Source organism: Pelobates fuscus, chromosome 6 (assembly GCF_036172605.1).
Source record: "Pelobates fuscus isolate aPelFus1 chromosome 6, aPelFus1.pri, whole genome shotgun sequence".
NCBI classification, from domain to species: domain Eukaryota; kingdom Metazoa; phylum Chordata; class Amphibia; order Anura; family Pelobatidae; genus Pelobates; species Pelobates fuscus.
This window is the reverse complement of record NC_086322.1, coordinates 30,178,953-30,204,038: the sequence shown is the minus strand read 5'-3', so window position 1 is coordinate 30,204,038 and position 25,086 is coordinate 30,178,953. Positions and strand designations below refer to the sequence as shown.

Genomic DNA, 25,086 nt, shown 5'->3' with positions numbered 1-25,086 from the left:
GCCTACAGAGCAGCACATGGGAGAGAGAGAGGAGGAGGCATGATTTAATCTTACAATAAATCCACTAAGCAAATCTTTATAAATTTGGGGGGATCAGCTCTGTTTCCACAGTTTATTGGTGTTTACTCTGATGTCTGTATTAATATTGAGGGCTGTCTAAGTAGTTACATCAGTGTGTGTCGGCAGGGCCAGCCGTTGGGGTGTGCAAGCTGTGTGGTCACGCAGGGTGCCATGACAATAGAGGCGCCCGGCGGCCAACACAGCTCACAATTTGGGTACACCAGCATATTTAATTTAAACGATTCGCTGGTGGTCCACTGGTGTGCACCAGCAGTAGGTGCAGTCAGATCATATCCTCTCCCTCGTGGTTCCGGTGCTCAGTTAGTGAGTCAGAGCACAGGCTCAGAGATTCTCAGCCTGCGCTCTGACAACATTGAAAGTCAGAGCCGTGAAGAAGCGGGTATGGCAAAGAGCTACTGATTAGTATAACATCAATATCCGTTATAAAACCAGGAAAAGGTGGGCATGGATGGTGAACTGATTTGGTGGTGCAATGGGCCACTTGACTGGTTTTGCCCCGCAGGCCTAAGGCTGCCAGCCCTCCCCTGACACTCGGTGTCTGACCCTGACTCCATAACAACACGATACTCGGTGCCTGAACCTGTCTTCACAACACCACTATACTCAGTGCCTGAGCCTGTCTCCATAACACCACTACACTCAGTGCCTGACCCTTTCTCCATAACACCACTACACTCTGAAAGTGCTGAAAATGAATTATGTAGAGCAGCACACTGTGCAATATGCCTTTTATCCACAACTCTAAGTCTACCAGATTCTACAGTAATCCATCTGCCATTCCTAGGACGTCTCTGCGGCAGTGGCTTTGCAACAGTTCCAGCCTGAGTTTGTTTAAAGGATAATTTACAAATCTTAGACTTCAAAAATACAATCTCCTTCCGCAATATAGAGAACCGTCTACAGATTAGACAGCATCCAAATCTCTAAAAAGTAGAACATGAAACAAATGCATAACAACTATTACACTGAACTAAGTCTGCCATTTTAATAAGGTGAGTAATTTAAATCAAACAAATCAAATCTTACTTCTTTTCACCTAACGTATACCTCAGACTACCTCCAGTTTATCTCCAGAATATCATCAAGCACACAATATGAAGCAGCAACCAAGTTATATTAGTCAAGCTAATGAACACAACCCTTATATAACTCCTAAAAGCACCACCCACTAGGAATGTTTAACACCTGGGTGGGCCTATGCTTATTTGCAAACAATAGCTAATTAACCAAAAATCAATAGAAAACACCAAGCTAATCATATCAAATGCCTTACCAATTACCAACAGGAAATCAAACCTTGTGCAATCAGTAACCTTTTCCTGTAGATGAATCTTACCTGTAACGGTAAAAAGAAAACTGTTAGCAAATTCTTAGACAGTTGAAGAATCAGTAAAACTCTCCAGAATATTTTCAAGCACACACTTTGAAGCAGTATTATTAGTATTATTGAAAAAAGCTCAATTTGTGTCAGTAGTGAAATTTTCCATATCTGAATGAGTCCCGAATACAGACTAAACTGCTAATGCCACCCTTGTTTGTAAAATGCCGAATAGCACGGCCCAATGCAGGCTGAACGAACAAACTTATGGTTTTGTTATAAAAAATGCACAAGCAGCAACAGAAAAAACACAACTGAGCCAGACGCAGCTGTGCCTGATGAGCTTCGAGGGAGGCAGCTGTTCTTTGCTCAAGTGAGGTAAAATAAATACTTATGTAGGCCACACGAGGCTAAGACCAGCTTGTTTAGAGTTTAGGTTGTTGTGTTGACGATCTTTGAACCAGAAATAGATGGTTCTGTGCCAGATAACCCTTCCCACAACTTCGGACTTTGCCTACTGGCTCAGCCTACACCCCTGCACACAATGCATACTCTGCACCCATTACTGCCCACACATACTACAGGGGCCTGATGAAATACATCCAAAGTTATTAAGCAAGCTTAGTGGTGTACTAGCAAAACCATTATTGGATTTATTTAACCAATTATTGTTAATGGGAGTAGTCCCAGAAGACTGGAAATTAGCGAATGTTGTGCCCATTCACAAGAAAGGTGGTAGGGAGGAGTCGGGCAACTATAGACCAGTAAGCCTTACTTCAGTAGTGGGGAAAGTAATGGAAACCATGTTAAAGGATAGGATTGTTGAACATCTAAAATCACATGGATTTCAAGATCCGGGACAACGTGGGTTTACTTCAGGGAGGTCATGCCAAACTAATCTTATTGATTTTTTTGATTGGGTAACTAAAATAATAGATCAGGGTGGTGCAGTAGACATTGCTTACCTAGATTTCAGTAATGCTTTTGACACTGTTGCACGTAGAAGGCTTATCAATAAATTGCAATCTTTAAGTTTGGATTCCAATATTGTTGAATGGGTAAGGCAGTGGCTGAGTGACAGGCAACAGAGGGTTGTAGTCAATGGAGTATATTCGAAGCATGGTATTGTTACCAATGGGATACCTCAGGGATCTGTATTTGGACCAATTATCTTTAACCCCTTAAGGACGCAGCTTCAAAAACTGAACTTACCCTTAAGAACACAAGCCATTTTTGTATTTTTTGCTGTTTGTGTTCAAACGCAATTTGCATCTCTCTCATTTATTGCACCAACACATATTATATACTGTGTTTTAGACGGCAAAAAGGGCTTTAATTTGATGTGAGATATACATAGATAAACTCTCATTAATTATAAAAAAAAATGCCCAAAAAATAAAAATAAATAAAAAACATTCACAGTTTTGGCAATAATATGTCCATCTTAGAAAAAGTAATTTAAAATAAATTCATTTATGTGTCTTGATTTTTACAGTACATAATATGTATAGGATTTCAGCTTATTTTGAAAGTTACAGGTCACAAGATAAAGGGACTAAAATAAAATTTCAATGTGAAACAATTTTAGAATTTGGTATGTTTGTCTTGTAGGTTTAGTAGCCATCACAGAAAACAAAATTGCCACACAAAAGTACCGTATATACTTGAGTATAAGCCGACCTGAATATAAGCCGAGGCACCTAATTTTACCACAAAAAAACAGGGAAAACTGATTGACTTGAGTATAAGCCTAGGGTGGGAAATGAAGCAGCTACTGGTAAATTTCAAAATAAAAATAGATATCAATAAAATTACATTAATTGAGGCATCAGTAGGTTCAATGTTTTTGAATATTTATTTACAGTGTGTGTATATAATGAAGGCAGAGTGTGTGTGTGTGTGTATAATGAATGCAGAATGTATGTGTTTGTTTGAATGCAGTGTGTGTGTGTACATAATGCAGAGTGTGTGTTTGTTTGAATGCAGTGTGTGTATATAATGCAGAGTGTGTATTTGTTTGAATGCAGTGTGTGTATATAATGCAGAGTGTGTATTTGTGTAGTGTGTGTAAACTGGGTGGGGGGAGGGCATTTTTATTATGTTAATATTTTTATTTATTATTTAAATATTTAATTTTGTAACTTGTGGCAACGCTCTGATGCCCCCGGGACTTGCAAGATTTACACAGGGGAGCTGAAGGGAGCTGCTGGGAAGGTAAGTAACAGCTTGCTGTGGGCCCCCCTCAGGACTGCCGGGCTTGTCATGAGGCCGGCAGTCCTGGTCTGTATTATGGCAATGTAAGCTGCCATAATACAGACCCTCACTCGAGTATAAGCCGAAGAGCTTTTTTAGCATAAAAAATGTGCTGAAAAACGGCTTATACTCGAGTATATACGGTATATATTTAAATAAAGTAGACATCACAGGCTATTTACCTAAGGTTATTTTGACACTTTTTACGTAGCCATTTCATCGCCAATCTCTGCTAAATATTGAAGTAAAATTTAGTTTTTTCTCTATTTTGGCATATGCACATATAACAAGTATTTTGTAATGTGTATTTCGTAAAGATGGTGTGTGCTATTCCTGCACAGAACCCCATATTGTGTTCAGCTACATCTGCTGAGTATAACAATACCCCCATTGTATGCCTTTGGCACTAATCTGTGAAGCTACAATGCCATAAAAGAGACAAGGCTATTTCAGTTTCTATAGTTCGAACTTGTATAGATGGACTTGATGGGCCTATGTCTCTGTCAGGGTACCTGTGGTCTCTACCTCCGAAAGAGGTAGAGACTTAGCTGTTCCTCCATGCAGACGGTCTGATGGCTCCCTTCCCCGCGGTCTATCCGGTCATGCTAGGCCGGCCGCGAGGGAGTGACTGCCTTTTACAGCATCTAGGCAGGAAGTAGTCATCAGGACACTCCCCCGGAACGACCTGTCAGTCAATTGCTGCAGGACCAATCAGGACGCCTCGGAGGCGTGGTTACTGCTCTGAACAGGGTATTTAACAGAGCTTCTTTCATTAGCTCATTGCCCTGTCGTGGTTCTAGCTTGTTCTAGTCACTCAGTGCTTGTGTATTCTATTATCCCTTTTGGTTTTGACCCGGCTTGTTTACCTTACTCTGCTTATCTCTGTTACCCTTGATTCGGCTTGTCTCTCGCTTACCTGTCTTCTGTTACCCTCGACCTCGGCTTGTCTTTGACCATTCTATACTGTACTACTTACGTTAGTCCGGCCATTCTAGGTCCGGTATACGTATCTGGCTACTGTTTGTACTCTGCGTGTTGGATCCCTGTCCCGATCCTGACAGTCTCATTTTGGGGTATTTATATAAGTGTGAGTATTCAAATAACACCACAAAGGGCTTCCATTTGATAAAGCCGACACCCAGGGGTATCTTATATGGCGTATATTGTGCCTTAACTTTTTACCATTTTTTCACCAATTTATGTCAATTTTTACATTCACGTTGCATTTTGTGCTGAGTATTTCTTACACTTGTGACACTGTCATAAAATCCCCCAAAGCATGTGACACTGTCATAAAATCCCCCAAATTATGCTCAGTTACATCTTCCGAGCAAAACAATATGCCCAATGTATGACCTAGACACTATTTTGTGAAGTTACAGTGCTGTAAAAGAGACGTGACAAGTTCAGGTTTTTGAGTGTGAATTTTCATGGAGGGTTTTGATGAGTCCGTGTCCCATTTTGGAGCACTTGAGCAGGCTACATATTCCACCTACACCATAAAGGCATATCATTTCTTAAAGAAGATATGCCAGGGTATGTCAAAAGACATATTTTGAACTTTAGCGTGGGATAATTGTTCCGCTAGCTTGTACCAAGTGTAGTGGTAAAAAGCATTTTTTTCTGCCTTTTTGATACACAAAGTGAGATTGCACAGAATATTTTGAAACTTTATGTGTGCTACGACTGTATAATACTTCATTTGTTGCTCATCTATGTCGGCTGAGTACAACAATACCCCCGTATGTACCTTTGCCAGGTATATGTGGATGTTTAAGGGGCCCATTTGAGACGCAGCCATTCAGTTTTGCGCTGTGTCCATGTTTCATTTCAGAGTAGTTTAGCTGATTGGTTATACACCCCGGTGTAATTCAAAAGGCATATTTAGAACCTTAGCGTAGGATCATTTTTTTCACTAGTTTGTTGCGGGTGTAGTGGTAATGACCATGTTTAATGTATTTTTTTTTACTTTTTTAAAGTTTGTTTACTTTTTTGAACGTTCTTGACACTTTTTTTACACTTTTAAAATTGTCATAAACTTTTTGTTTACCGTTATCCACTAACTAGCAGTAAGCAACACTAACAGTAAATTCACAAATTTCCCATAACCCCCACCCACCCCAGCAAGCAAAATATATAATTTTAAAATATTTAAATTAATTAAATAAACTGAACCCCTGAGGGTTAAAAAAATAAAATAAAAGTTAACCCTCAGGGGTTCAAAAAAAATCAGATCACAGTATAATACTGTGATCTGTATTTTGATCACTTTAGGTAGTGATCAACTGGCAGGGAAGGGGTTCATTTTTATTAGGACTGGGTAAAGGGGGGTGGGATTTTTTTCCTTTTTTTAAACATTGTTAAAACATTTTTGAAAACATTTTTTTATACTTTTTAAAGCTTTTTTCTTAAACATTTGTTAATGTTAACCCCTAGCTAGCCTAACACCAAATTAACTAACTTTTACCCACCCCAGCTAGCTAAATATATAATTTTAAAATATTTAAATTAATTAATACAATAAATGTAACCACTGAGGGTTAACAAAATAAAACTTAACCCTCAGGGGTTAAAAGAAAAGTCAGATCACAGTAAAATGTAGTCCCTGCAAATTGATCACTGTAGTCAGTGATCAATTGGCAGGGAAGGGGTTAATTTTATTAAAGCAGGGGTAAGGGGGGTGGGATTTAGCTTTAATTTATTTTTTTTACAGGGTGAAGAGGATCACCACAGATCCGTCTCCCTGCACTTCACACTGACCGCGGAAGCACAGGTAGGCAGTTCAGAAGTCCCTGCAGCACACGTGCTCGTTCTGACATCCTGTCAGAGCGATCACAGCTGCAGGGACTGCACAATAGGGTGCTCCCACAACAAGAGGACATAGTCTTAAATTAGAGGGCCAAAGGTTTAAAAGTAATATCATGAAGTATTACTTTACTGAGAGGCTAGTGGATGCATGGAATAGCCTTCCAGATAAGATAAGGCCAGGGACTAATGAAAGTATTTAGAAAACTGGGCAGACTAGATGGGCCGAATGGTTCTTATCTGCCGTTGCATTCTATGTTTCTATGTTCACACACACTACATCATCACCCGCACATGCACTTCATCCCCTATAGATACACTCTCTCTACAACCCTAGACACAAATTATACACAAACACAAAACAAACTGAACTATTTACTCACCCCCTGTCACGATTCGGGAACCTAACCCGCTAACAGGTCACAGAAAATAAAGGGTGCAATACCGGTCCTTAGAATGGCCGGGTTAAGCACACTAAGAATAGTCAGGAGACAAGCCAAGTAAAGGGAGCCAGAAAACAGGAGAACGAGAAACAAGCCGAGGTCAAAGGAATGGAGAATACAGGAAAATCGGAATAACAAGCCAAATAATCGGTAACCAGAGAGACGCACGAACAGACTGCAATACAGGTATCACAAGACCACAACAGGGAACTGAGAGACAGGAAATGTAAGTATATAAATCCTATGGTTAATTCTGATTGGATAACTTCCAATCAGAATTAACAATCACACGTGGGAGATATTTACACCTCCCACTGTGATTATGGTACTGTGACTTTAACGCCGGGTCACGTGACCGACCCTGGCGTTCGTAAAACGTGTGGGCTCCCAGCATGCAGCGTTATACATGCTGCCGCTGGGAGGCGAGGAGGAGGACGCGAGCGGCGCCTGGAGCTGAGAGGACGTCGCTCGCTGACAAGTAGGGGAAGGGGAGACCACGGTGCCCTGACATAACCCCCGCCTCGAGGACCGCCCAAAGGGCGGGAAGCCAAAGGCTTCAAAGGAAACCGCGCATGAAAGGAGCGGATCAAAGAGGGCGCGTTCAAATCAGAAACAGAAACCCAAGACCGCTCCTCAGGGCCGTAACCCTTCCAATCCACCAGATACTGCAACCGACCTCGAGAGAAACGAGAATCAAGGAGAGCAGCTACTTCGTACACGTCACTGGAGACCGCGCGGAGGGAAGCGGGATGCCTGAGAGGACCAGAGAACCGATTACAGAGCAAGGGCTTCAAAAGGGAGGTGTGAACGGTGTAAGGTATACGCATGGAAGGAGGCAAGGCCAGGGAGTAGGGCACGGGATTTACCCTACGCAATACCTTATAGGGGCCAAGGAACCTGGGCGCGAACTTCATCGAGGGAACCCTGAGGCGGAGATTCTTACAACAAAGAATCAAACCCTATCAACCAGAGCATAAGAAGGAGCCGCACACCTACGACGATCAGCAAACCTCTTCTGAGCAGCAGCCACACGAGAGAGAGCAGCATGGACCTGATCCCACATCCTCCGTAAGGAGGTGAGGTGCTCGTCCAAAGCGGGCATTCCCTTGTTGGAGAACACACCGGGAAGGACAGAGGGTTGGAACCCGTAAGCAACCATTAAAGGACTTAAGCCAGTGGACGAATGAGTCACGGTATTCCTGGCGAATTCAGCCCAGGGAAGGAGATGAGACCAGTTGTCCTGGTGTGCATTCGTGAAGCAGCGTAAATATAACTCCACAGACTGATTTGCCTGTTCGGCAGCCCCATTAGATTGTGGATGATAGGAGGAAGTGAACGATAAGGAGACCCCCATCTCAGCACAAAAGCCCCTCCAAAACCGAGAGACAAATTGAGGACTCCTGTCGGATACAATATCCTGTGGTATACATTGCAAGCGGAACACCTCTTTGGCAAACACCTGAGCCAGCTGAACCGCAGAAGGTAGTTTTTTAAGTGGAATAAAGTGCGCCATTTTAGAGAACCTATCAGTTACAGTCAAAATTACTGTCTGTCCATCAGATGAAGGAAGATCCACAATAAAGTCCATGGATAAGTGGGTCCATGGTTTCTTGGGTACAGATAGGGGCATTAGGAGTCCTGGTGGTTTAACATTAGGGGATTTACACTGTGTGCAAACACGACAAGCCTGCACATAATCCACCACGTCTTGTTTAAGTGAGGGCCACCAAAACTGTTGAAGGAGACCCTTGTATGTTTTGGTAACCCCTGGATGACCAGCAGTTTTGGTGGTGTGAAATAAAGCTAACAGCTTCTTTCTGTCATTCACTTTCACGTATAATCTACCTACAGGTGTCTCAGAGGGTGCTTGGGATTGGTATGCCTTGATACCATCAAGGAAAAGAGATGAAATAACCAAATGGGTAGCAGGTTCAGGAGCGGGGGCAATCGACTCCAAAGGTTCGTATTGTCGGGAGATATTATCAGCTTTGACATTACGGTATCCCGGCCTATATGTGATAATGTACTGGAAGCGTGAAAGAAATAAAGACCATCTGGCCTGATGAGAGGACAACCTTTTAGCATCAGCTATATAGGAGAGATTCTTATGATCAGTTATAACCAGGATTTTGTGTCTGGCTCCCTCTAATAAGTACCTCCATTCCTTAAAAGCCATCACAAAAGCCAATAGTTCTCTGTTCCCGACGTCGTAATTATTTTCAGAATCAGACAGCCCTTTAGAAAAGTAACAACAGGGATGGAGGGGTTCGGTATGCGATCGTCTTTGTGATAACACCGCTCCTACGCCTGATTCAGAAGCGTCAACTTCCAAAACAAAGGGAAGGGAAGGATCAGGATGGTGTAGCACAGGGGCAGTGACAAATGCCTTTTTGAGAGTCTCGAAGTCCAAACCCTGGGGTGCAAACCTTTTTTAGTCAGCTTCGTGATCGGAGAAATAACTGACAAATTTTTTTTAATAAACCTCCGATAGTAATTGGCAAACCCTATAAACCGTTGGATTGCCTTAAGTCCTTGGGGAAGAGGCCAAGACAGTATGGCTTCTAACTTAGACGGATCCATGCTGAATCCCTGTTCAGAAATGACATACCCTATGAATTGTACAGATTTATGGTCGAATAAATTTTTTTTTTCTAACTTGCAATAAAGACTGTTCTGCAACAATCTCTTAAGCACCATCCTCACATTATTATGGTGTGACTCCAAATCAGGAGAATATACGAGTATGTCATCAAGATAGACTACGGCACAGATATGCAGTAGATCTCTAAGGACATCATTTATGAGGTCTTGAAACACAGCAGGAGCATTACACAGTCCAAAAGGCATGACTAAATACTCGTAATGTCCACTGCGTGTATTGAATGCTGTTTTCCATTCATCATTCTCTTTTATACGAACCAGGTTATAAGCCCCCCTAAGGTCTAGTTTAGTATAATATCTAGAACCTTTAACACGATCAAACAAATGTAAACCTCTTTAGTTTAGAAAAACGTCGCCTGAGAGGGGATATGATAACATTATACAAATATATTCGAGGCCAATACAAACCATTGTGTGAAAATCTATTCACAAACCGGACTTTACATAGGACACGAGGTCATGCGATTAGACTAGAAGAAAGAAGATTTCGTCTAAGGCAAAGGAAAGGTTTTTTTACTGTAAGAACAATCAGGATGTGAAATTCTCTGCCTGAAGAAGTGGTTTTATCAGAGTCCATACAGATGTTCAAACAGCTACTAGATGCATACTTGCAAAAACAGAATATTCAAGGATATAATCTTTCAATGTAGGGTAATAACTGCTTGATCCAAGGATAAATCTGACTGCCATTCTGGGGTCAAGAAGGATTTTTTTTCCTAGCTTGTTGCAAAATTGGAAGTGCTTCAAACTGGGTTTTTTTGCCTTCTTTTGGATCAACAGCAAAAAACATATGTGAGGAAGGCTGAACTTGATGGACGCAAGTCTCTTTTCAGCTATGTAACTATGTAACTATGTAACTCAGTGATGAGAGGGATAGGATAAGCGTTTTTAACCATTATATTGTTCAGACCTCTGTAGTCTATACAAGGCCTCAAATCGCCCTCTTTCTTGGCAACGAAAAATAAACCAGCACCAGCAGGAGAGGAGGACCTTCTGATAAAACCTTTACTTAAGGATTCCCATATGTACTCCTCCATAACCTGATTTTCTTTCTCAGAAAGCGTGTAGACCTTACCCATAGGGGGCATAGTACCTGGTAACAGGTTTATGGCACAATCATAATCACGGTGTGGAGGTAATATCAGCCTCCCTTTTTTCAAAAACCAATGCGAGGTCTGCATACACAGAAGGGACAAAAACAGAAAGCGGTTTAGAAGTGGGCACATTAAGTAGACATACAGTCTCGTTGACAAGATTCCCCCCAGGAGAGTATATCTAAACAACCCCAATCAAGTACTGGGTTGTGTTTAAAAAGTAACAGATCAAAGAACACGGTGTAATTAATATCAAAAAGTTAAGTGGGCAGCAACATACATATACAAGCGACTAATTTTGAGTGTAAGCTCACGATATAGAATGCATGTGCGCTCCTAAATAAACTGTAAAAATAACCAAAATTTATACAAATATAAATATATTTATTATTAAATGGTAAATAAATAGATAGCTAGATAGATCTATAATTGATTAGATTAATATAATATATGGTATAATATAGCTATCTAGATATGTAAAAAACACACAATGATATAAAAATGAAACAAAATATAAATGAGAGAACTCAATAAAAGTACCTTACCTCGGTGGGGGCCCCCACCGAGGTGTAAGCAAGAGGAATACTCGGGAGCAGGACGAAGTCCGACGTGTGAGGTGTGTAGTGCTGGACCGCGGTCGGTATCTTCTAAAAAGACCGCGGTAAGTAGAAAGGGCACTCCAACAGAAAACACGTTGCACCACGGTCGGTGCCTTCAAAAAAGACCGCGGTGTACGGAGACCGGCCGGCAGCAAAACACGCTTCAAGTTGGCACTCACGGGGATTCCTGCACCCGACCTCTTCCTGCAACAGCTGATCAGGGTGTCGAGCTAACAGCTGTGGCTTATCGACGCGTTTCGTCCCGCCCACGGGACTTTCTCAAGATGCAGAAACAGCCACAGTTCGAACTTTAAATACACCCATCAATTAGCCATTAAGTATAGAACAAGTAAACAAATAAAATTGAATAAAGATGAATAAAAATAACAACGAAAATAATAAGTAAAGCTACCCATAGAGCACACAGAGGAAAAGGGTAAACCCCTGAAACATCTATATACACACATAAATTTTTTATAAAAGGCAAAAATGTACCAATAAACACCTATAATACAGAACCCATGTTATTTAAAGGGACAGATACTGATCGTGTATATAAATGATAATAAGCTTCAAGAGCGATCTAGAATCACCAGTGCTTATAGTATGTAATATATCTCATGATATTTACACAAAAATATCTGTACCAAACCAAAGAACCGACATAGAAATATGCAGATATAAATAAACAGACGAACCGGATGGTAGAGACCTTAGAATAGATCTGACTCTTCATAGAAGACACAGAAGAAAGGTATAAGCCCCTAAAAGTTATTTCTACCTTTTCGAAAAGGGCCAAAAATTACAGCAATAAATGACTATAATACAGAACCCATATTATTTATAGGGGCAAACATTAGTTGTGTATAGGGGTTTAGAGCGCGATCTATAATCGCAAGTGCTTATGGTATATACCCCATAATATTTGCACAGAAACATCTGATCAGGACCCAAAACCACAGAACCAGCATAAAAGTATACAAATGTGAATGAACAGAAAAAACTAATAATAAAGCCCTTAGAACAAATCTAACTCCTCATTCAGGCCGTTGGGTGTCATGGTATTCAACCTAAAAATGCACATGGATTCGCATTTAATAAGTTCCCTCTTCCTTTTAGCCATATCCTGGAATGGGGGAATATGCGTTAGGCCCAATAACCTAATGCCAGAAGGATTATTATCGTGAAAAGTAGAAAAGTGTCGAGCTACTGAAGATTTGCAATTGTTACGAATTATGGCTGTTCTGTGTTCACGGAACCTGCATTTCAAGGGTCTTGTTGTTTGGCCCACATACTGCCGATCACAGGGACAAATTAACAAGTATACCACAAAGGAGGTGTTACAGCTGATATCCGATTGAACAAAAAAGTATTCAGAGCTGTTAAAGGGGCTGAAACTCGAGGTAGAATGCCAAATATAACCACATGTCAAGCATTTAGTGTGACCACAGCGTTTACTTGTGAAGCCCTCTTTTGTCAGTGTCGTTTTCCTCTCTTTGTGGCGTTGCAATTTGGAGGGTGCTAGAATGTTCTTCAAGCTAGGTGCCTTCCTGAATGTGACTCTTGGTGAATCCGAAATGCAAAAAGATAGCCAAGGATCTTTCCTCAAAATGGGCCAATACTTATGAAAAATCTCGATGATGTCATCAAATGCTTTACTAAAAGAAGTTGTAAAGATAGGTGTTGTACCCTTACCCACTTCCTTGGTGCTGATGTTAAACTTAGCTGTCTTACATTTCGGGACTTGAACATTGTCCAAAAGTTGGAGAATCATATAGTGCTCATCTGTGTGTGATTTCTGCTCGTAATATGCACTTACGAGGGATTGCTTAGGGCTGGGAAGATCCATAACATGATTCCCAAGGGTAGAAGTATCACCATAATTATGCCCTTTCAGATAAGCATTCAGTATCTTGTGCGATGGATAGGACTTTTCAACGAAACGTTGACATAGAACAAAGGATTCTCTTTCATAATCAGACAGAAACGAACAGTTCCGTCTGATTCTGATGAATTGTCCCAGGGGGATGTTATGTATCCATGTGGGATGATGACTGGGTTGTGTTTAACTAACCAGGGAAACCCCAGAACGATGGGAGCTGTAGGGGAGTCAATTATTTGGAAGGTTAACCTTTCCCTGTGCAAGGCACCCACGGTCATAACAATTTCTTGGGTTTCCTGGGTCACCAAGGTTTTTTTAAGTGGTCTACCATCTATGGCCTCAACGGCCAAGAGTGTGGCCTTTTGGATCAGAGTCAAGGCTGCGGTTTTAGCAAAATTCTCATCCATAAGGTTGTCTGCAGCACCTGAATCGATCAAGGCTTTGGTTGTTATAGTGGTTTGATTGACCAAAAGAGTAACCGTAATAAACGGTCTAGAGATGGACACATGAGGGGAAAAGGTCATAACACCCGAGGCCGACCCCTCTCTAGGCCTTAGGTGCTGAAGTTTCCCTGCAGATTAGGGAAGGTTCTTCGGAGATGCCCCCTCTTCCCACAATAAAGGCATAACCCTTCCCTTCTGCGATATGCCCTTTCAGCTTCAGTTAACCCTATAGCACCCAATTGCATGGGTTCGGGAGATGGCTGTCTAGGAGGAGGTAATGCTAGTAATGCAGTACTGGGTAAAGCAGGTAGCACCGGTGTATTCATCCGTCTTTGACTACGCCTCTCTCTAATACGGTTGTCGATAAGAATGATATAATCTATTACATCATCCAGAAGAACAGGCAATTCCCTGGATGCTATCTCATCTAATATGTAAGCGGCCAAACCCTCCTGAAAGGCTGTTACGAGGGCGTCGTTATTCCAAACCACTTCAGCTGCTAGAGTGCGGAATTCAATAGTATAATCCGCTACTGATCTATTACCCTGTCGGACCCTAAGCAGAGCTTTGCCAGCAGAAGCAACCCTACCAGGTTGATCAAATGTGCGTTTGAAAGCGGTCAAAAAGTATGCAAAGGACATTGGGGAAGCATTTTCCCACATGGGATTAGCCCATGCTAAAGCTCTCCCGGACAAGTGGTTAATCAAAAAAGCAATTTTGGTTCTATCAGTGGGGTAGGAACGAGGATTCATCACCAAATGAATATCAATTTGGTTGAGGAAACCACAACATAATGCTGGATCACCGCTATAGCGCTGTGGTGGCGTCATGTGAACCACGTGAGCCGGAACGGGTACTGGATCGGGAATGGGTTCTGGAACAGCAGCAACAGCTTCTTGAACGGCAGGTTGCAAGTGGGCAGTAAGAGCCAGTATGGTTTGTAAAGCCTGGGCAAACTGATCCATACAGTGGTCTAAACCATCCATTTTAGCCTCCTGATTTACTAACAGCTGTGGAATGTCAGCAGGTTCCATGGTGGCCCTGTTGTAATGTCACGATTCGGGAACCTAACACGCTAACAGGTCACAGAAAGTAAAGGGTGCAATACCGGTCCTTAGAATGGCCGGGTTAAGCACACTAAGAATAGTCAGGAGACAAGCCAAGTAAAGGGAGCCAGAAAACAGGAGAACGAGAAACAAGCCGAGGTCAAAGGAATGGAGAATACAGGAAAATCGGAATAACAAACCAAATAATCGGTAACCAGAGAGACGCACGAACAGACTGCAATACAGGTATCACAAGACCACAACAGGGCACTGAGAGACAGGAAAGGTAAGTATATAAATCCTATGGTTAATTCTGATTGGATAACTTCCAATCAGAATTAACAATCACACGTGGGAGATATTTACACCTCCCACTGTGATTATGGTACTGTGACTTTAAAGCCGGGTCACATGACCGACCCTGGCGTTCGTAAAAACGTGCAGGCTCCCAGCGTGCAGCGTTATACATGCTGCCGCTGGGAGGCGAGGAGGAGGACGTGAGCGGCGCTTGGAGCTGAGAGGACGCCGCTCGCTGACAGGTAGGGGAAGGGGAGACCGCGGTGCCCTGACACCCCCTTCACACACACATTCTTCCACAAGCAGCTTCCAAACGCATTCATGATAGCATTTACAGATCCTATAACACTTTGTCCTCTGGTATGCCACTTACGGACACACCAAAAGATGAGCCATCAGCAATTGTGAGGTTTATTACAGTGGAACAATGTGATACTGACATGCAAAATTTACATTACATTGTGTTTTATAGTGGTGGAGCTCTGTGATACACAACTGTGCCCATTACTTTTAGATTTTGTACCTTTCTATGTGTTTGACTGTGTATGTGTGTGTCGGTGCCTGTGTGTGAGTGTCTGTTAAATGGTGGAATTGGGAAGAGACAGAAGTTGTGTGTGAGAAGGGGGCAGGGGTGGAGCTTTAGGAAGGGGTCACCAAATTATTCTCCTGGTGATTGTTGACCCTAACAATGCCCTGTGTTCAGCATCATTAACCTGGAGGGGAGTACCCTTGGAGCTTGGCAGGACTCAGGTACGGAGACAGAGAGTTGCAAAAGACTTTGCTACATTATTGGAAAATGGACCCAGAGTATTCCTGGCATCATGACCACTACAGTGGATTGTACTGGTTATGTTTATTGGAGCAACCCTTTAAGTTCATTAATGAATAAAAACATAGGCGTGCACACAGGGCCGGTACAAGGATTTTTGCCGCCCTAGGCAAAATAAAGATTTGCCGCCCCCATTGTCTTTATGTATAAGGGTTGCATTGTGTGTGTGTGTGTGTGTGTGTGTGTGATTGTGTAGTAGATGCATTGTGTGTTTCTCTGTGCAGCAACGCTCAGAGCTCGGGAGGCTAGAGTTCACTCTCCACTGGACCACCAGGGATGGCACATGGCAGCAAGGATCCCCCCTCCCTACATATGGTGAGAAGGGAGGGGGGATAATTACTAATCTGCCCCCACCTCCACCCCCACAATCACCCAAACATACAGCACACACACACACAGCACACACACACATACAGCACCCTCACAGCACACACACACACACACACACACACAGCACCCTCACACACAGCACCCACACACACACAGCACCCACACACACACAGCACCCTCACACACAGCACCCACACACACACAGCACCCACACACACACACAGCACCCACACACACACACACACAGCACCCACACACACACACACAGCACACACAGCACCCACACACACACACAAACACCACCCACACACACAGCACCCACACACACACACACAGCACCCACACACACACACAAACACCACCCACACACACAGCACCCACACACATACAGCACCCTCACACACACACAGCACCCTCACACACACAGTACACTAACAGAACCCTCACACCACCATCATAGAGCACACTAACTGCACACACACAAACACAGCAGTGTATCTATGTGCTTAACTGCTTATATGCCTCTTATCAGTGCAACATAACATATACCATTATGCAATAAATATATATACTGTATAGTATTTTAGACAATGTGATCGCAACATGTTATTGCAAAATAAATAGTTCTTCTTTCTTAGTTTTCATCTTCTCTTTCTGATTTTATTTCTTTCTGTTTTTTTCATCTCTTTCTGAATATTAAACAAGGGACAGACAAATGGTGTAGAGATGGGAAATAAAGGGACCACATTAAATTAATAGCTATCAGAGAAAGATTTTTTTTACATATTTTAGATTTTAGATTTTGACTCTCTAAATTTTTTTTACAAATGCATAAAAAGTTTTTGTCTTTAATCTAGATGCCAGAAGCTCGCTGCAGTGATAGCTGTCATCCAGGATACAGAAAAGCCACGAAAGGATATCACGTCTGCTGCTATGACTGTGTGCCATGTTCGGAGGGGGAATTTTCCAATGTCACTGGTAGAAATATTTATCTTGTTGAATAAAAAGACATAGTACTGAAAATATGACAATATCAATAATACATTAATATCACTAGTATAAAGGTTTAAAAAAGCCAAAACATCTCAAATGCTTTTATTGACGATTATGTGATCGATACCATGAGTGGTCTATCTGACAGATGTAATTCAAACTACCGTATAGTGAGAGCCCCCCTCCCTGCCATGTATCAAGCAGGGAGGGGGGATGGAATAAAATACATATAATATAAAAAAATAAAACAATAATAAAATAAAAAATAATTAAATAAAAAATAATATAACAAAAAATGTTTTTAAAATAATAATTAAAAAAATAATAATAAAAATGCCCACCCCCCATCAAGGCTCTGCAACACACACACAAACACACACTGCATCACACACACTCACACTGCACTCATACACACACACTGCACTCATACACACACTGCACTCATACAAACACACTGCATTCATACACACACACTGCACTCATACACACACTGCACTCATACACACACTGCACTCATACACACACTGCACTCATACACACACACTGCATTCATACACACACTGCACTCATACACACACACTGCATTCATACACACACACTGCACTCATACACACACACTGCACTCATAAACACACACTGCACTCATACAAACACACTGCATTCATACACACACACTGCATTCATACACACACTGCATTCATACACACACTGCACTCATACACACACTGCACTCATACACACACTGCATCACACACACTCACACTGCACTCATACACACACACTGCACTCATACACACACTGCACTCATACAAACACACTGCATTCATACACACACACTGCACTCATACACACACTGCACTCATACACACACTGCACTCATACACACACTGCACTCATACACACACTGCATTCATACACACACTGCACTCATACACACACACACTGCATTCATACACACACACTGCACTCATACACACACTGCACTCATAAACACACACTGCACTCATACAAACACACTGCATTCATACACACACACTGCATTCATACACACACACTGCATTCATACACACACTGCACTCATACACACTGCACTCATACACACACTGCACTCATACACACACACTGCATTCATACACACACTGCACTCATACACACACACTGCATTCATACACACACACTGCACTCATACACACACACTGCACTCATAAACACACACTGCACTCATACAAACACACTGCATTCATACACACACACTGCATTCATACACACACACTGCATTGATACAGACACACTGTAAATAAATATTCAATTAATATAATTTTTTTAGGATCTAATTTTATTTAGAAATTTGCCAGTAGCTGCTGCATTTCCCACCCTAGTCTTATACTCGAGTCAATAAGTTTTCCCAGTTTTTTGGGGTAAAATTAGGGGCCTCGGCTTATATTCGGGTCGACTTATACTCGAGTATATACGGTATATTGATCATGAAATAAATCTAAGCTTTTCTTTACAGTACTAAATGGCAGGAGTTCAAGGCTATACTTACCAGACAAACATCAGTTTTGTGTCATGATGGCAATTAGTAAGTGATTAAGATATTACAGGACTCTGCATCCTCCGTTACTTAAGCGCTATGTTTTAAAAGTATAGATTGTATTTTTTAGATAGGTCCGCGCCAGCTTGGAGTGTCCCTTAAATAAACTCATAGTCTTTCTCCCTACATCCTTGTCTGTCTAGATCCTCTCAGTAGATCTAGCACTCAACTAGGTTCCCTAAAACAATGTCTTCAGTCTCTCCTATCCATCATAACTTCACTACACTCCAGTCACTATCCCTGCTAGACACTATTCGAAGCCTTGACTCGCTACACCAGGAGATTTCAGTCATTACTAAGACTTCAGCGCATGGGTTTCAAAACTGAAACATTGTATCTCTATTGTATGGATGTTGATTATATGTGAATGCAGGGATGTATTTGTTTGCAGTGTCACTGTTTGTGTGATTATAGTGAAGCATTGTTTACATGCGAATGCATGGATGTAATTGAAGGAGTTATTTTTTTTGTATTGTTTGTGAACAGGTAAAGCAGGGATGTTCATGTAAATGCACCTGTGTGGAAAGACATGTGTGTAAATGCAGGAACTTGTTGATGTGTAACTGATGGTGTATATTAGTTTGGACATGCTATGTTTGAATGCAGGTATTGATTTTTATGGAGTGATTGTATGTGAATGAAGGAGTATATTTAAGCAGTGTCCCACTTTATATGTGGTTTAAATGAATGCTAGTGTATTTGTGAGAAGTGTCAGTATGTGTGTGAATTCAGGCATGCTTTAGTGTACAGTGTCAATGTATGCATATATAGAGCTGTATTTGTGTATATTGTCTGTGCGTTTAAAGTAAAGGGGTATATAAGAGCAGTGTGTCAGTGTGTGTGAATGCAGGAGGATATTTGTATGTTCTATATAAGCTTTTGGGGGTTTTAAATGCATTTTTTTTTTGCATTCTTCCACCAACTTCTGTGTTTCTGTCTCTCAGTCTCCTGATATATTTTTTCTATCTCCCATCACTTGTCTTTATTCCACCAACATGGGCCTCATCCCATCAGATCCATATCTCCCTCATCACATCCCTCTTATGTCTCTCAGTCACTATACTTTTCTCACAATCACCACTCACACCTCTACAACTCACCCACTTGTGTTTTCCCCAATATCCCCCATTTGTGCCTCTCCATCACTTTCCAGTTAACCTACCCCCACTTGTATCTGCTCCCTATCTCATAAACATTTCTCTACCATAATTTCTACTTGTATTCCCCCTTTACTTATAGTTCTTCCTGTCACTATTTGCATGTCTCTCCCCAACAACTTGTGTCTCTGCAAACCTTGTTCCCTATAAACCCACACGTATTCTTCACTATTGCAAACCATATGTGCCTCTCTTTTACTCCATAGGTGGTTCTGTCCTATCTCACCCCCTAATTGTTACTGATGATCAGTTATCCTTTCTCTCTGTTTGCCTGCTGCTTCCCTCCCAATGAGTCTTACACACACACTCACAGGGGAGGGGTGGCAACAGTTGGCCTTTTTTGTGCCTAAAACTCAGATATCAGCGTGGATGGTCCTACTCACATGCTGCACATACATATACATATAATATACATCCTTTTGACAAGTGAATGATGCTGGAGTATGATCTGTATAGCATGCCAGAGCATTCACAGGGATATGAGCATGTCTAAGATATGCACACTCTGTTAATCACCATCTTCATTGCCACCAGTGACTGCAAAAAACAGACTGCCTATTCATAAACTTCAAAAATACAATCAATCCCTCTAATAAGTATGCTCACTATCTACACCACAGAAACAGAAATGATGAACAAAAATTAACAGAGAACTGATACATTGATATAAGCAACCTCCTCCCAATAATATAATTATCTTTCAAAATAATTTCAGGGATCCAATGGAAATAATCCAAAATGATATCACAAATATATAGAAAAACAAACTTGGAAAGAATTGAAAGCACTACAAAGATAATAAAAAATATACCCAGCAAGGTATATATTGCTCTTACAGTACCCTTAGGGCAGTAGTGGGACTCAATAATTTTAGTAACCAGTTCAAACTTTTCATATGTTATCAACTACACAGTGCCGTCCCAAGACATTGTGCTGCCAGGGTCCAAGACTTTATCCTCCCCCCCAGGCATGCATAAACAAACACACACACAATCACAAGCACATTGACACAGTCACACATATATAACCTGGGGGAAGGGAATGTTATTAATGCATTAAATGCATAAACCTTGCATGTCTCCCTCCTCCCTTCCTTTAAAGTCTGCCTCCCCTTCCATCTATTTCTCTCTCCCCCTTCCATTCATGTCTCTGTTCCCTCCCTTCCATTTCTCTCCCTCAATGTCTCATTCCCCCTTCCATCCATTTCCTGCTACCCCTTCCATACATGTCTCTCCCCCCTTCCATCCATATCCCCCTTTGCTTTTCATCTGCCTCTCCCTCCCCTCCGTGTCCCTCTACTCTTTCATCCATGTCATCTCCCCCTTTCATCCATGTCCCCCTGCCCTCCATGTCCTACTAACCCTTCCATCCATCCATGTTGGCTTCCCTGCCATCCATGTCACCCTTACCCTTCCATCCGTGTCACCCTTTCCCTTCCCTTAATGTCACGCTTACTCTTTCCTTCAGGTCACCCTTCCACTCCATGTCCCCTTACTCCTTCCCTCCATGTCCTATTACCCCTTCCCTCCATGTCCCCTTATCCCTTTCATCCATGTTTCCCTCCCCATGTCTCCCTCCCCTTTCCATTCATGTTCCGCTAGCCCTTCCATCCATGTTTTTCCTCCCTCCCCTCCCTGTCTCGTTACCCCTTTCATTCAGAGAATGAAAGTGTGGAAGCAACCTGCCGTATATCATTGGAAAAAAACACAAAAAAACTTCCTTTACCTCTGAAACCTCATTGCAAGCCAAGTAATTTGTCCCCAGTTGGACAAGTATATCCAATTCCCCTTCCTGCTTTGCTCGCTTAACAATTTTACAAATACGTCTCCTATCTCTGTGAACAGTAGCTCCAGGAAGACATCTCACAAGGTCACTATTGTCTAGCTCCACACCTCTTATGATAGAATCCCCCAACAACAACAACTGTTTTCTAGCAGCCTTTTTGTCATTGGCTGCAGTCTTGCTCAACTTTGACATAGAGGATAGTGGTTCCACAAACTCGTGCCTGAGCCTGTCTCCATAACACCACTACACTCGGTGCCTGAGCCTGTCTCCACAACACCACTATACTCGGTGCCTGAGCCTGTCTCCACAACACCACTATACTCGGTGCCTGAGCCTGTCTCCACAAAACCACTATACTCGGTGCCTGAGCCTGTCTCCACAACACCACTACACTCGGTGCATAAGCTTGTCTCCACAACACCACTACACTAAGTGACTGAGCTTGTCTCCACAATATCACTACACTCAGTGTCTGAGCCTGTCTCCATAACACCACTACACTTTGAAAGTGCTGAAAATAAATTATGTAGAGCCACAGACTGTGCAAAATGACTTTTATCCACAACTCTAAGTCTATCAGATCCTACATTAATCCATCTGCCATTTCAGTTCCAGCGTTAGATTGTTTAATGGGTAATTTACAAATCTCAGACTTCAAAAATACAATCTCCTGCTGCAATATAGAGAACTGTCTACAGATTAGACAGCATCCAAAGCTCCAAAAAGTGGAACGTGAAACAAATGCATAACAACTATAACACTGAACTAAGTCTGCCATTTTAATAAGGTGAGTAATTTAAATCAAACAAATCAAATCTTACTTCTTATCACCTAATGTATACTGCAGAATACCTCCAGTTTAACTCCAGAATATCATCAAGCACACACTATGAAGCAGCAACCAAGCTACATTAGTCAAGCTAATGACCACAACCCTTATATAACTCCTAAAAGCACCACCCACTAGGAATGTTTAACACTTGGGTGGGCCTATGCTTATTTGCAAACAATAGCTAATTAACCAACAATCAATAGCAAACACCTAGCTAATCAAATCAAATGCCTTACCAATTACCAACAGGAAATCAAACCTTGCGCAATCAATAACCTTTTCCTATAGATGAATCTTATCTGTAACAGTAAAAAGAAAAATCTTAGCAAAATCTTGAAGTTGAAGAATCAGCAAAACTCTCCAGAATATTTCCAAACACACACTTTGAAGCAGCACTTAGAAGATTTTGAAGCAGCACTTATAAGGTTTGATAAAGGCCTGATCGGACAAGAATGTTCCCTATTATTTTGGAACCATATTAAAGTATCGCTTTAAGCATTGTATTGGATCTATTGCTCTTTTTGGATGCTGTACTGGCCCTTGGGACCAAAGCATGAATCAGTGCACTCCTGTAATATTTAGTAATTTTTTTTTAATTGGTATTTCAAAAATGAGCATTTTTAGTAATATGGTTATATATGTGTACATAAGAGTGCTTCCAGTATTTTTCTGAAGCATATTAATATTGCCATATGTCAATAGGTAATGCCAATCTACATGTATGGCATTTTATGTTACATTTTAACTTTTATCAAGTTAGATTTTATAGCTCAATTTAGTCCATCGTAGGTACATAATAGAATATGTTGCATAGGCAACATTTTGTTTGGTGGGTATTTTGTACTCATTGTACCCTTTTTCTGGTAAGACTGGAAATGACACATCATATTTGAGATGGATTCTTCCATTTAAATCCACTTGGCGAACATAACGACAGGACCGTTGGGAATCCCTGTAGGTGTCTGTAGGATGAAACCAGTTGAAGCAATGAGTTACAAAGAAGTATCCTGGTTGAAATCTGCTATCTGATCCCATACAATCTAAAAGAATGAAACTCACTTGAGTGAGGGTTATAGGAGGGCACTACATGTAGGGATTCCCCACTATGGCTATCACTCTATGGCTATCACCTAAGGCGATATGTGATGAAACAGGCAGTTAAATGTCCATAGTTTATCAACCCCCCCTACCCACTCTGCATTATAGTATAAGTAGGTACAGGAACGTATAACCCCTATGGTTTCATGATTACCACATGTTTAGTTAGAAAACTCCAACCTATAGGCTGTCTGCTGAGGGTAAGGGAAGAGGATGTCATCTCAGGAGGCTTCTTTCACTTTGCAAGTGTAAATTAATGGTATGTATATATTCCATGACGTCCTTGTGCATAACAAAATTGTCCTCATCACCTTTTATTTTTCAGATAGAGATTGCATAATTTTAAATGATTTATAGTTTGCTTTTTGAATATTCCAAAACTGTTTTATTGTTTTTTCTTTATCCCAGACAGTAATATTTGCCACAAGTGTCCTAGGGATGAATGGCCAGGCAAAAGAAGAATAAATTGCCTTCCAAAAACCTACACCTTTCTATCGTATAAAGAGGACAACATTTCTCTATGTTTTATAATCATTTCTGTAATTCTTTTTATATTATCTGTCTTTATATTGAGAATATTTATTTTATTCAGAAACACTCCAATTGTAAAAGCAAATAACCGGAGCCTCAGTTTCCTCCTATTAGTCTCCATCATGTTGAGCTTTCTTTGTGTGTTTCTTTTCCTCGGCCGTCCTGTGGATATAACATGCAAGTTGCGTCAAACCTCTTTTAGCATCATATTCTCCATTTCTGTATCATCAGTCCTGGCCAAAACTGTAACGGTTTGCATTGCATTCAAAGCCACCAAACCCGACAGCTACTGGAGAAAATGGGTGGGGATCAGATTGTCTAACTTTATAGTCCTGACTTGCTCTTCTGTCCAAATTCTGATTAATGGTATTTGGCTCTCCACTTCTCCTCCATTTCAGGATTTTGACATGTACTCTAACTCTTGGGAAATCATTGTTCAGTGTAATGAAGGTTCGCTCATAGCCTTCTATTCGGTGTTGGGTTATATGGGGATTTTGGCCGCTGTGAGTTTTGTTCTTGCTTTTATGGTCAGGACCTTGCCAGACAGCTTTAATGAAGCCAAGTACATTGCCTTCAGCATGCTGGTGTTCTGCAGTGTATGGATTGCAATGATCCCAGCCTATCTGAGCACCAAAGGGAAATACATGGTGGCTGTGGAGATCTTTGCCATATTGGCATCCAGTGCTGGATTGCTAAGCTGTTTATTTTTTCCCAAATGTTACATTATGCTGATTAAACCAGAGAAGAACACTAGAAAACAAATACTAGAGAAAATAAATTTGTAATACGAGTATCAATATATCTAATAAACGTATTTATTGTATTTGCAGTTTTTCATTGCTGAGGATGTAAAATGATTAATCTTTGTAGTACACATGAATGAAGATAATTGGTTGAGAAATGTTTCAGTTCCAGCTGAATTCTTTGTGGAACCTTAAGACCACATATTTTGAAAACTGCTCTGCTATGTATCATCTAGAGTGCTGTCTACGAAGAAATTATTTGAAACAAATTC

The 25,086-nt window shown here is 41.4% G+C and overlaps 1 protein-coding gene across 1 annotated transcript; it reads left to right on the top strand.

The window, feature by feature from the left end:
• Window positions 1-23,753: 23,753 nt before the first annotated feature.
• Window positions 23,754-24,856, top strand: LOC134566034 (vomeronasal type-2 receptor 26-like). The gene is made up of 2 exons (XM_063425746.1): window positions 23,754-23,788; window positions 24,133-24,856. Exons 1-2 carry the CDS (start codon window positions 23,754-23,756, stop codon window positions 24,854-24,856), a joined length of 759 nt encoding a protein of 252 aa, XP_063281816.1.
• The last annotated feature ends 230 nt before the right edge of the window (window positions 24,857-25,086 follow it).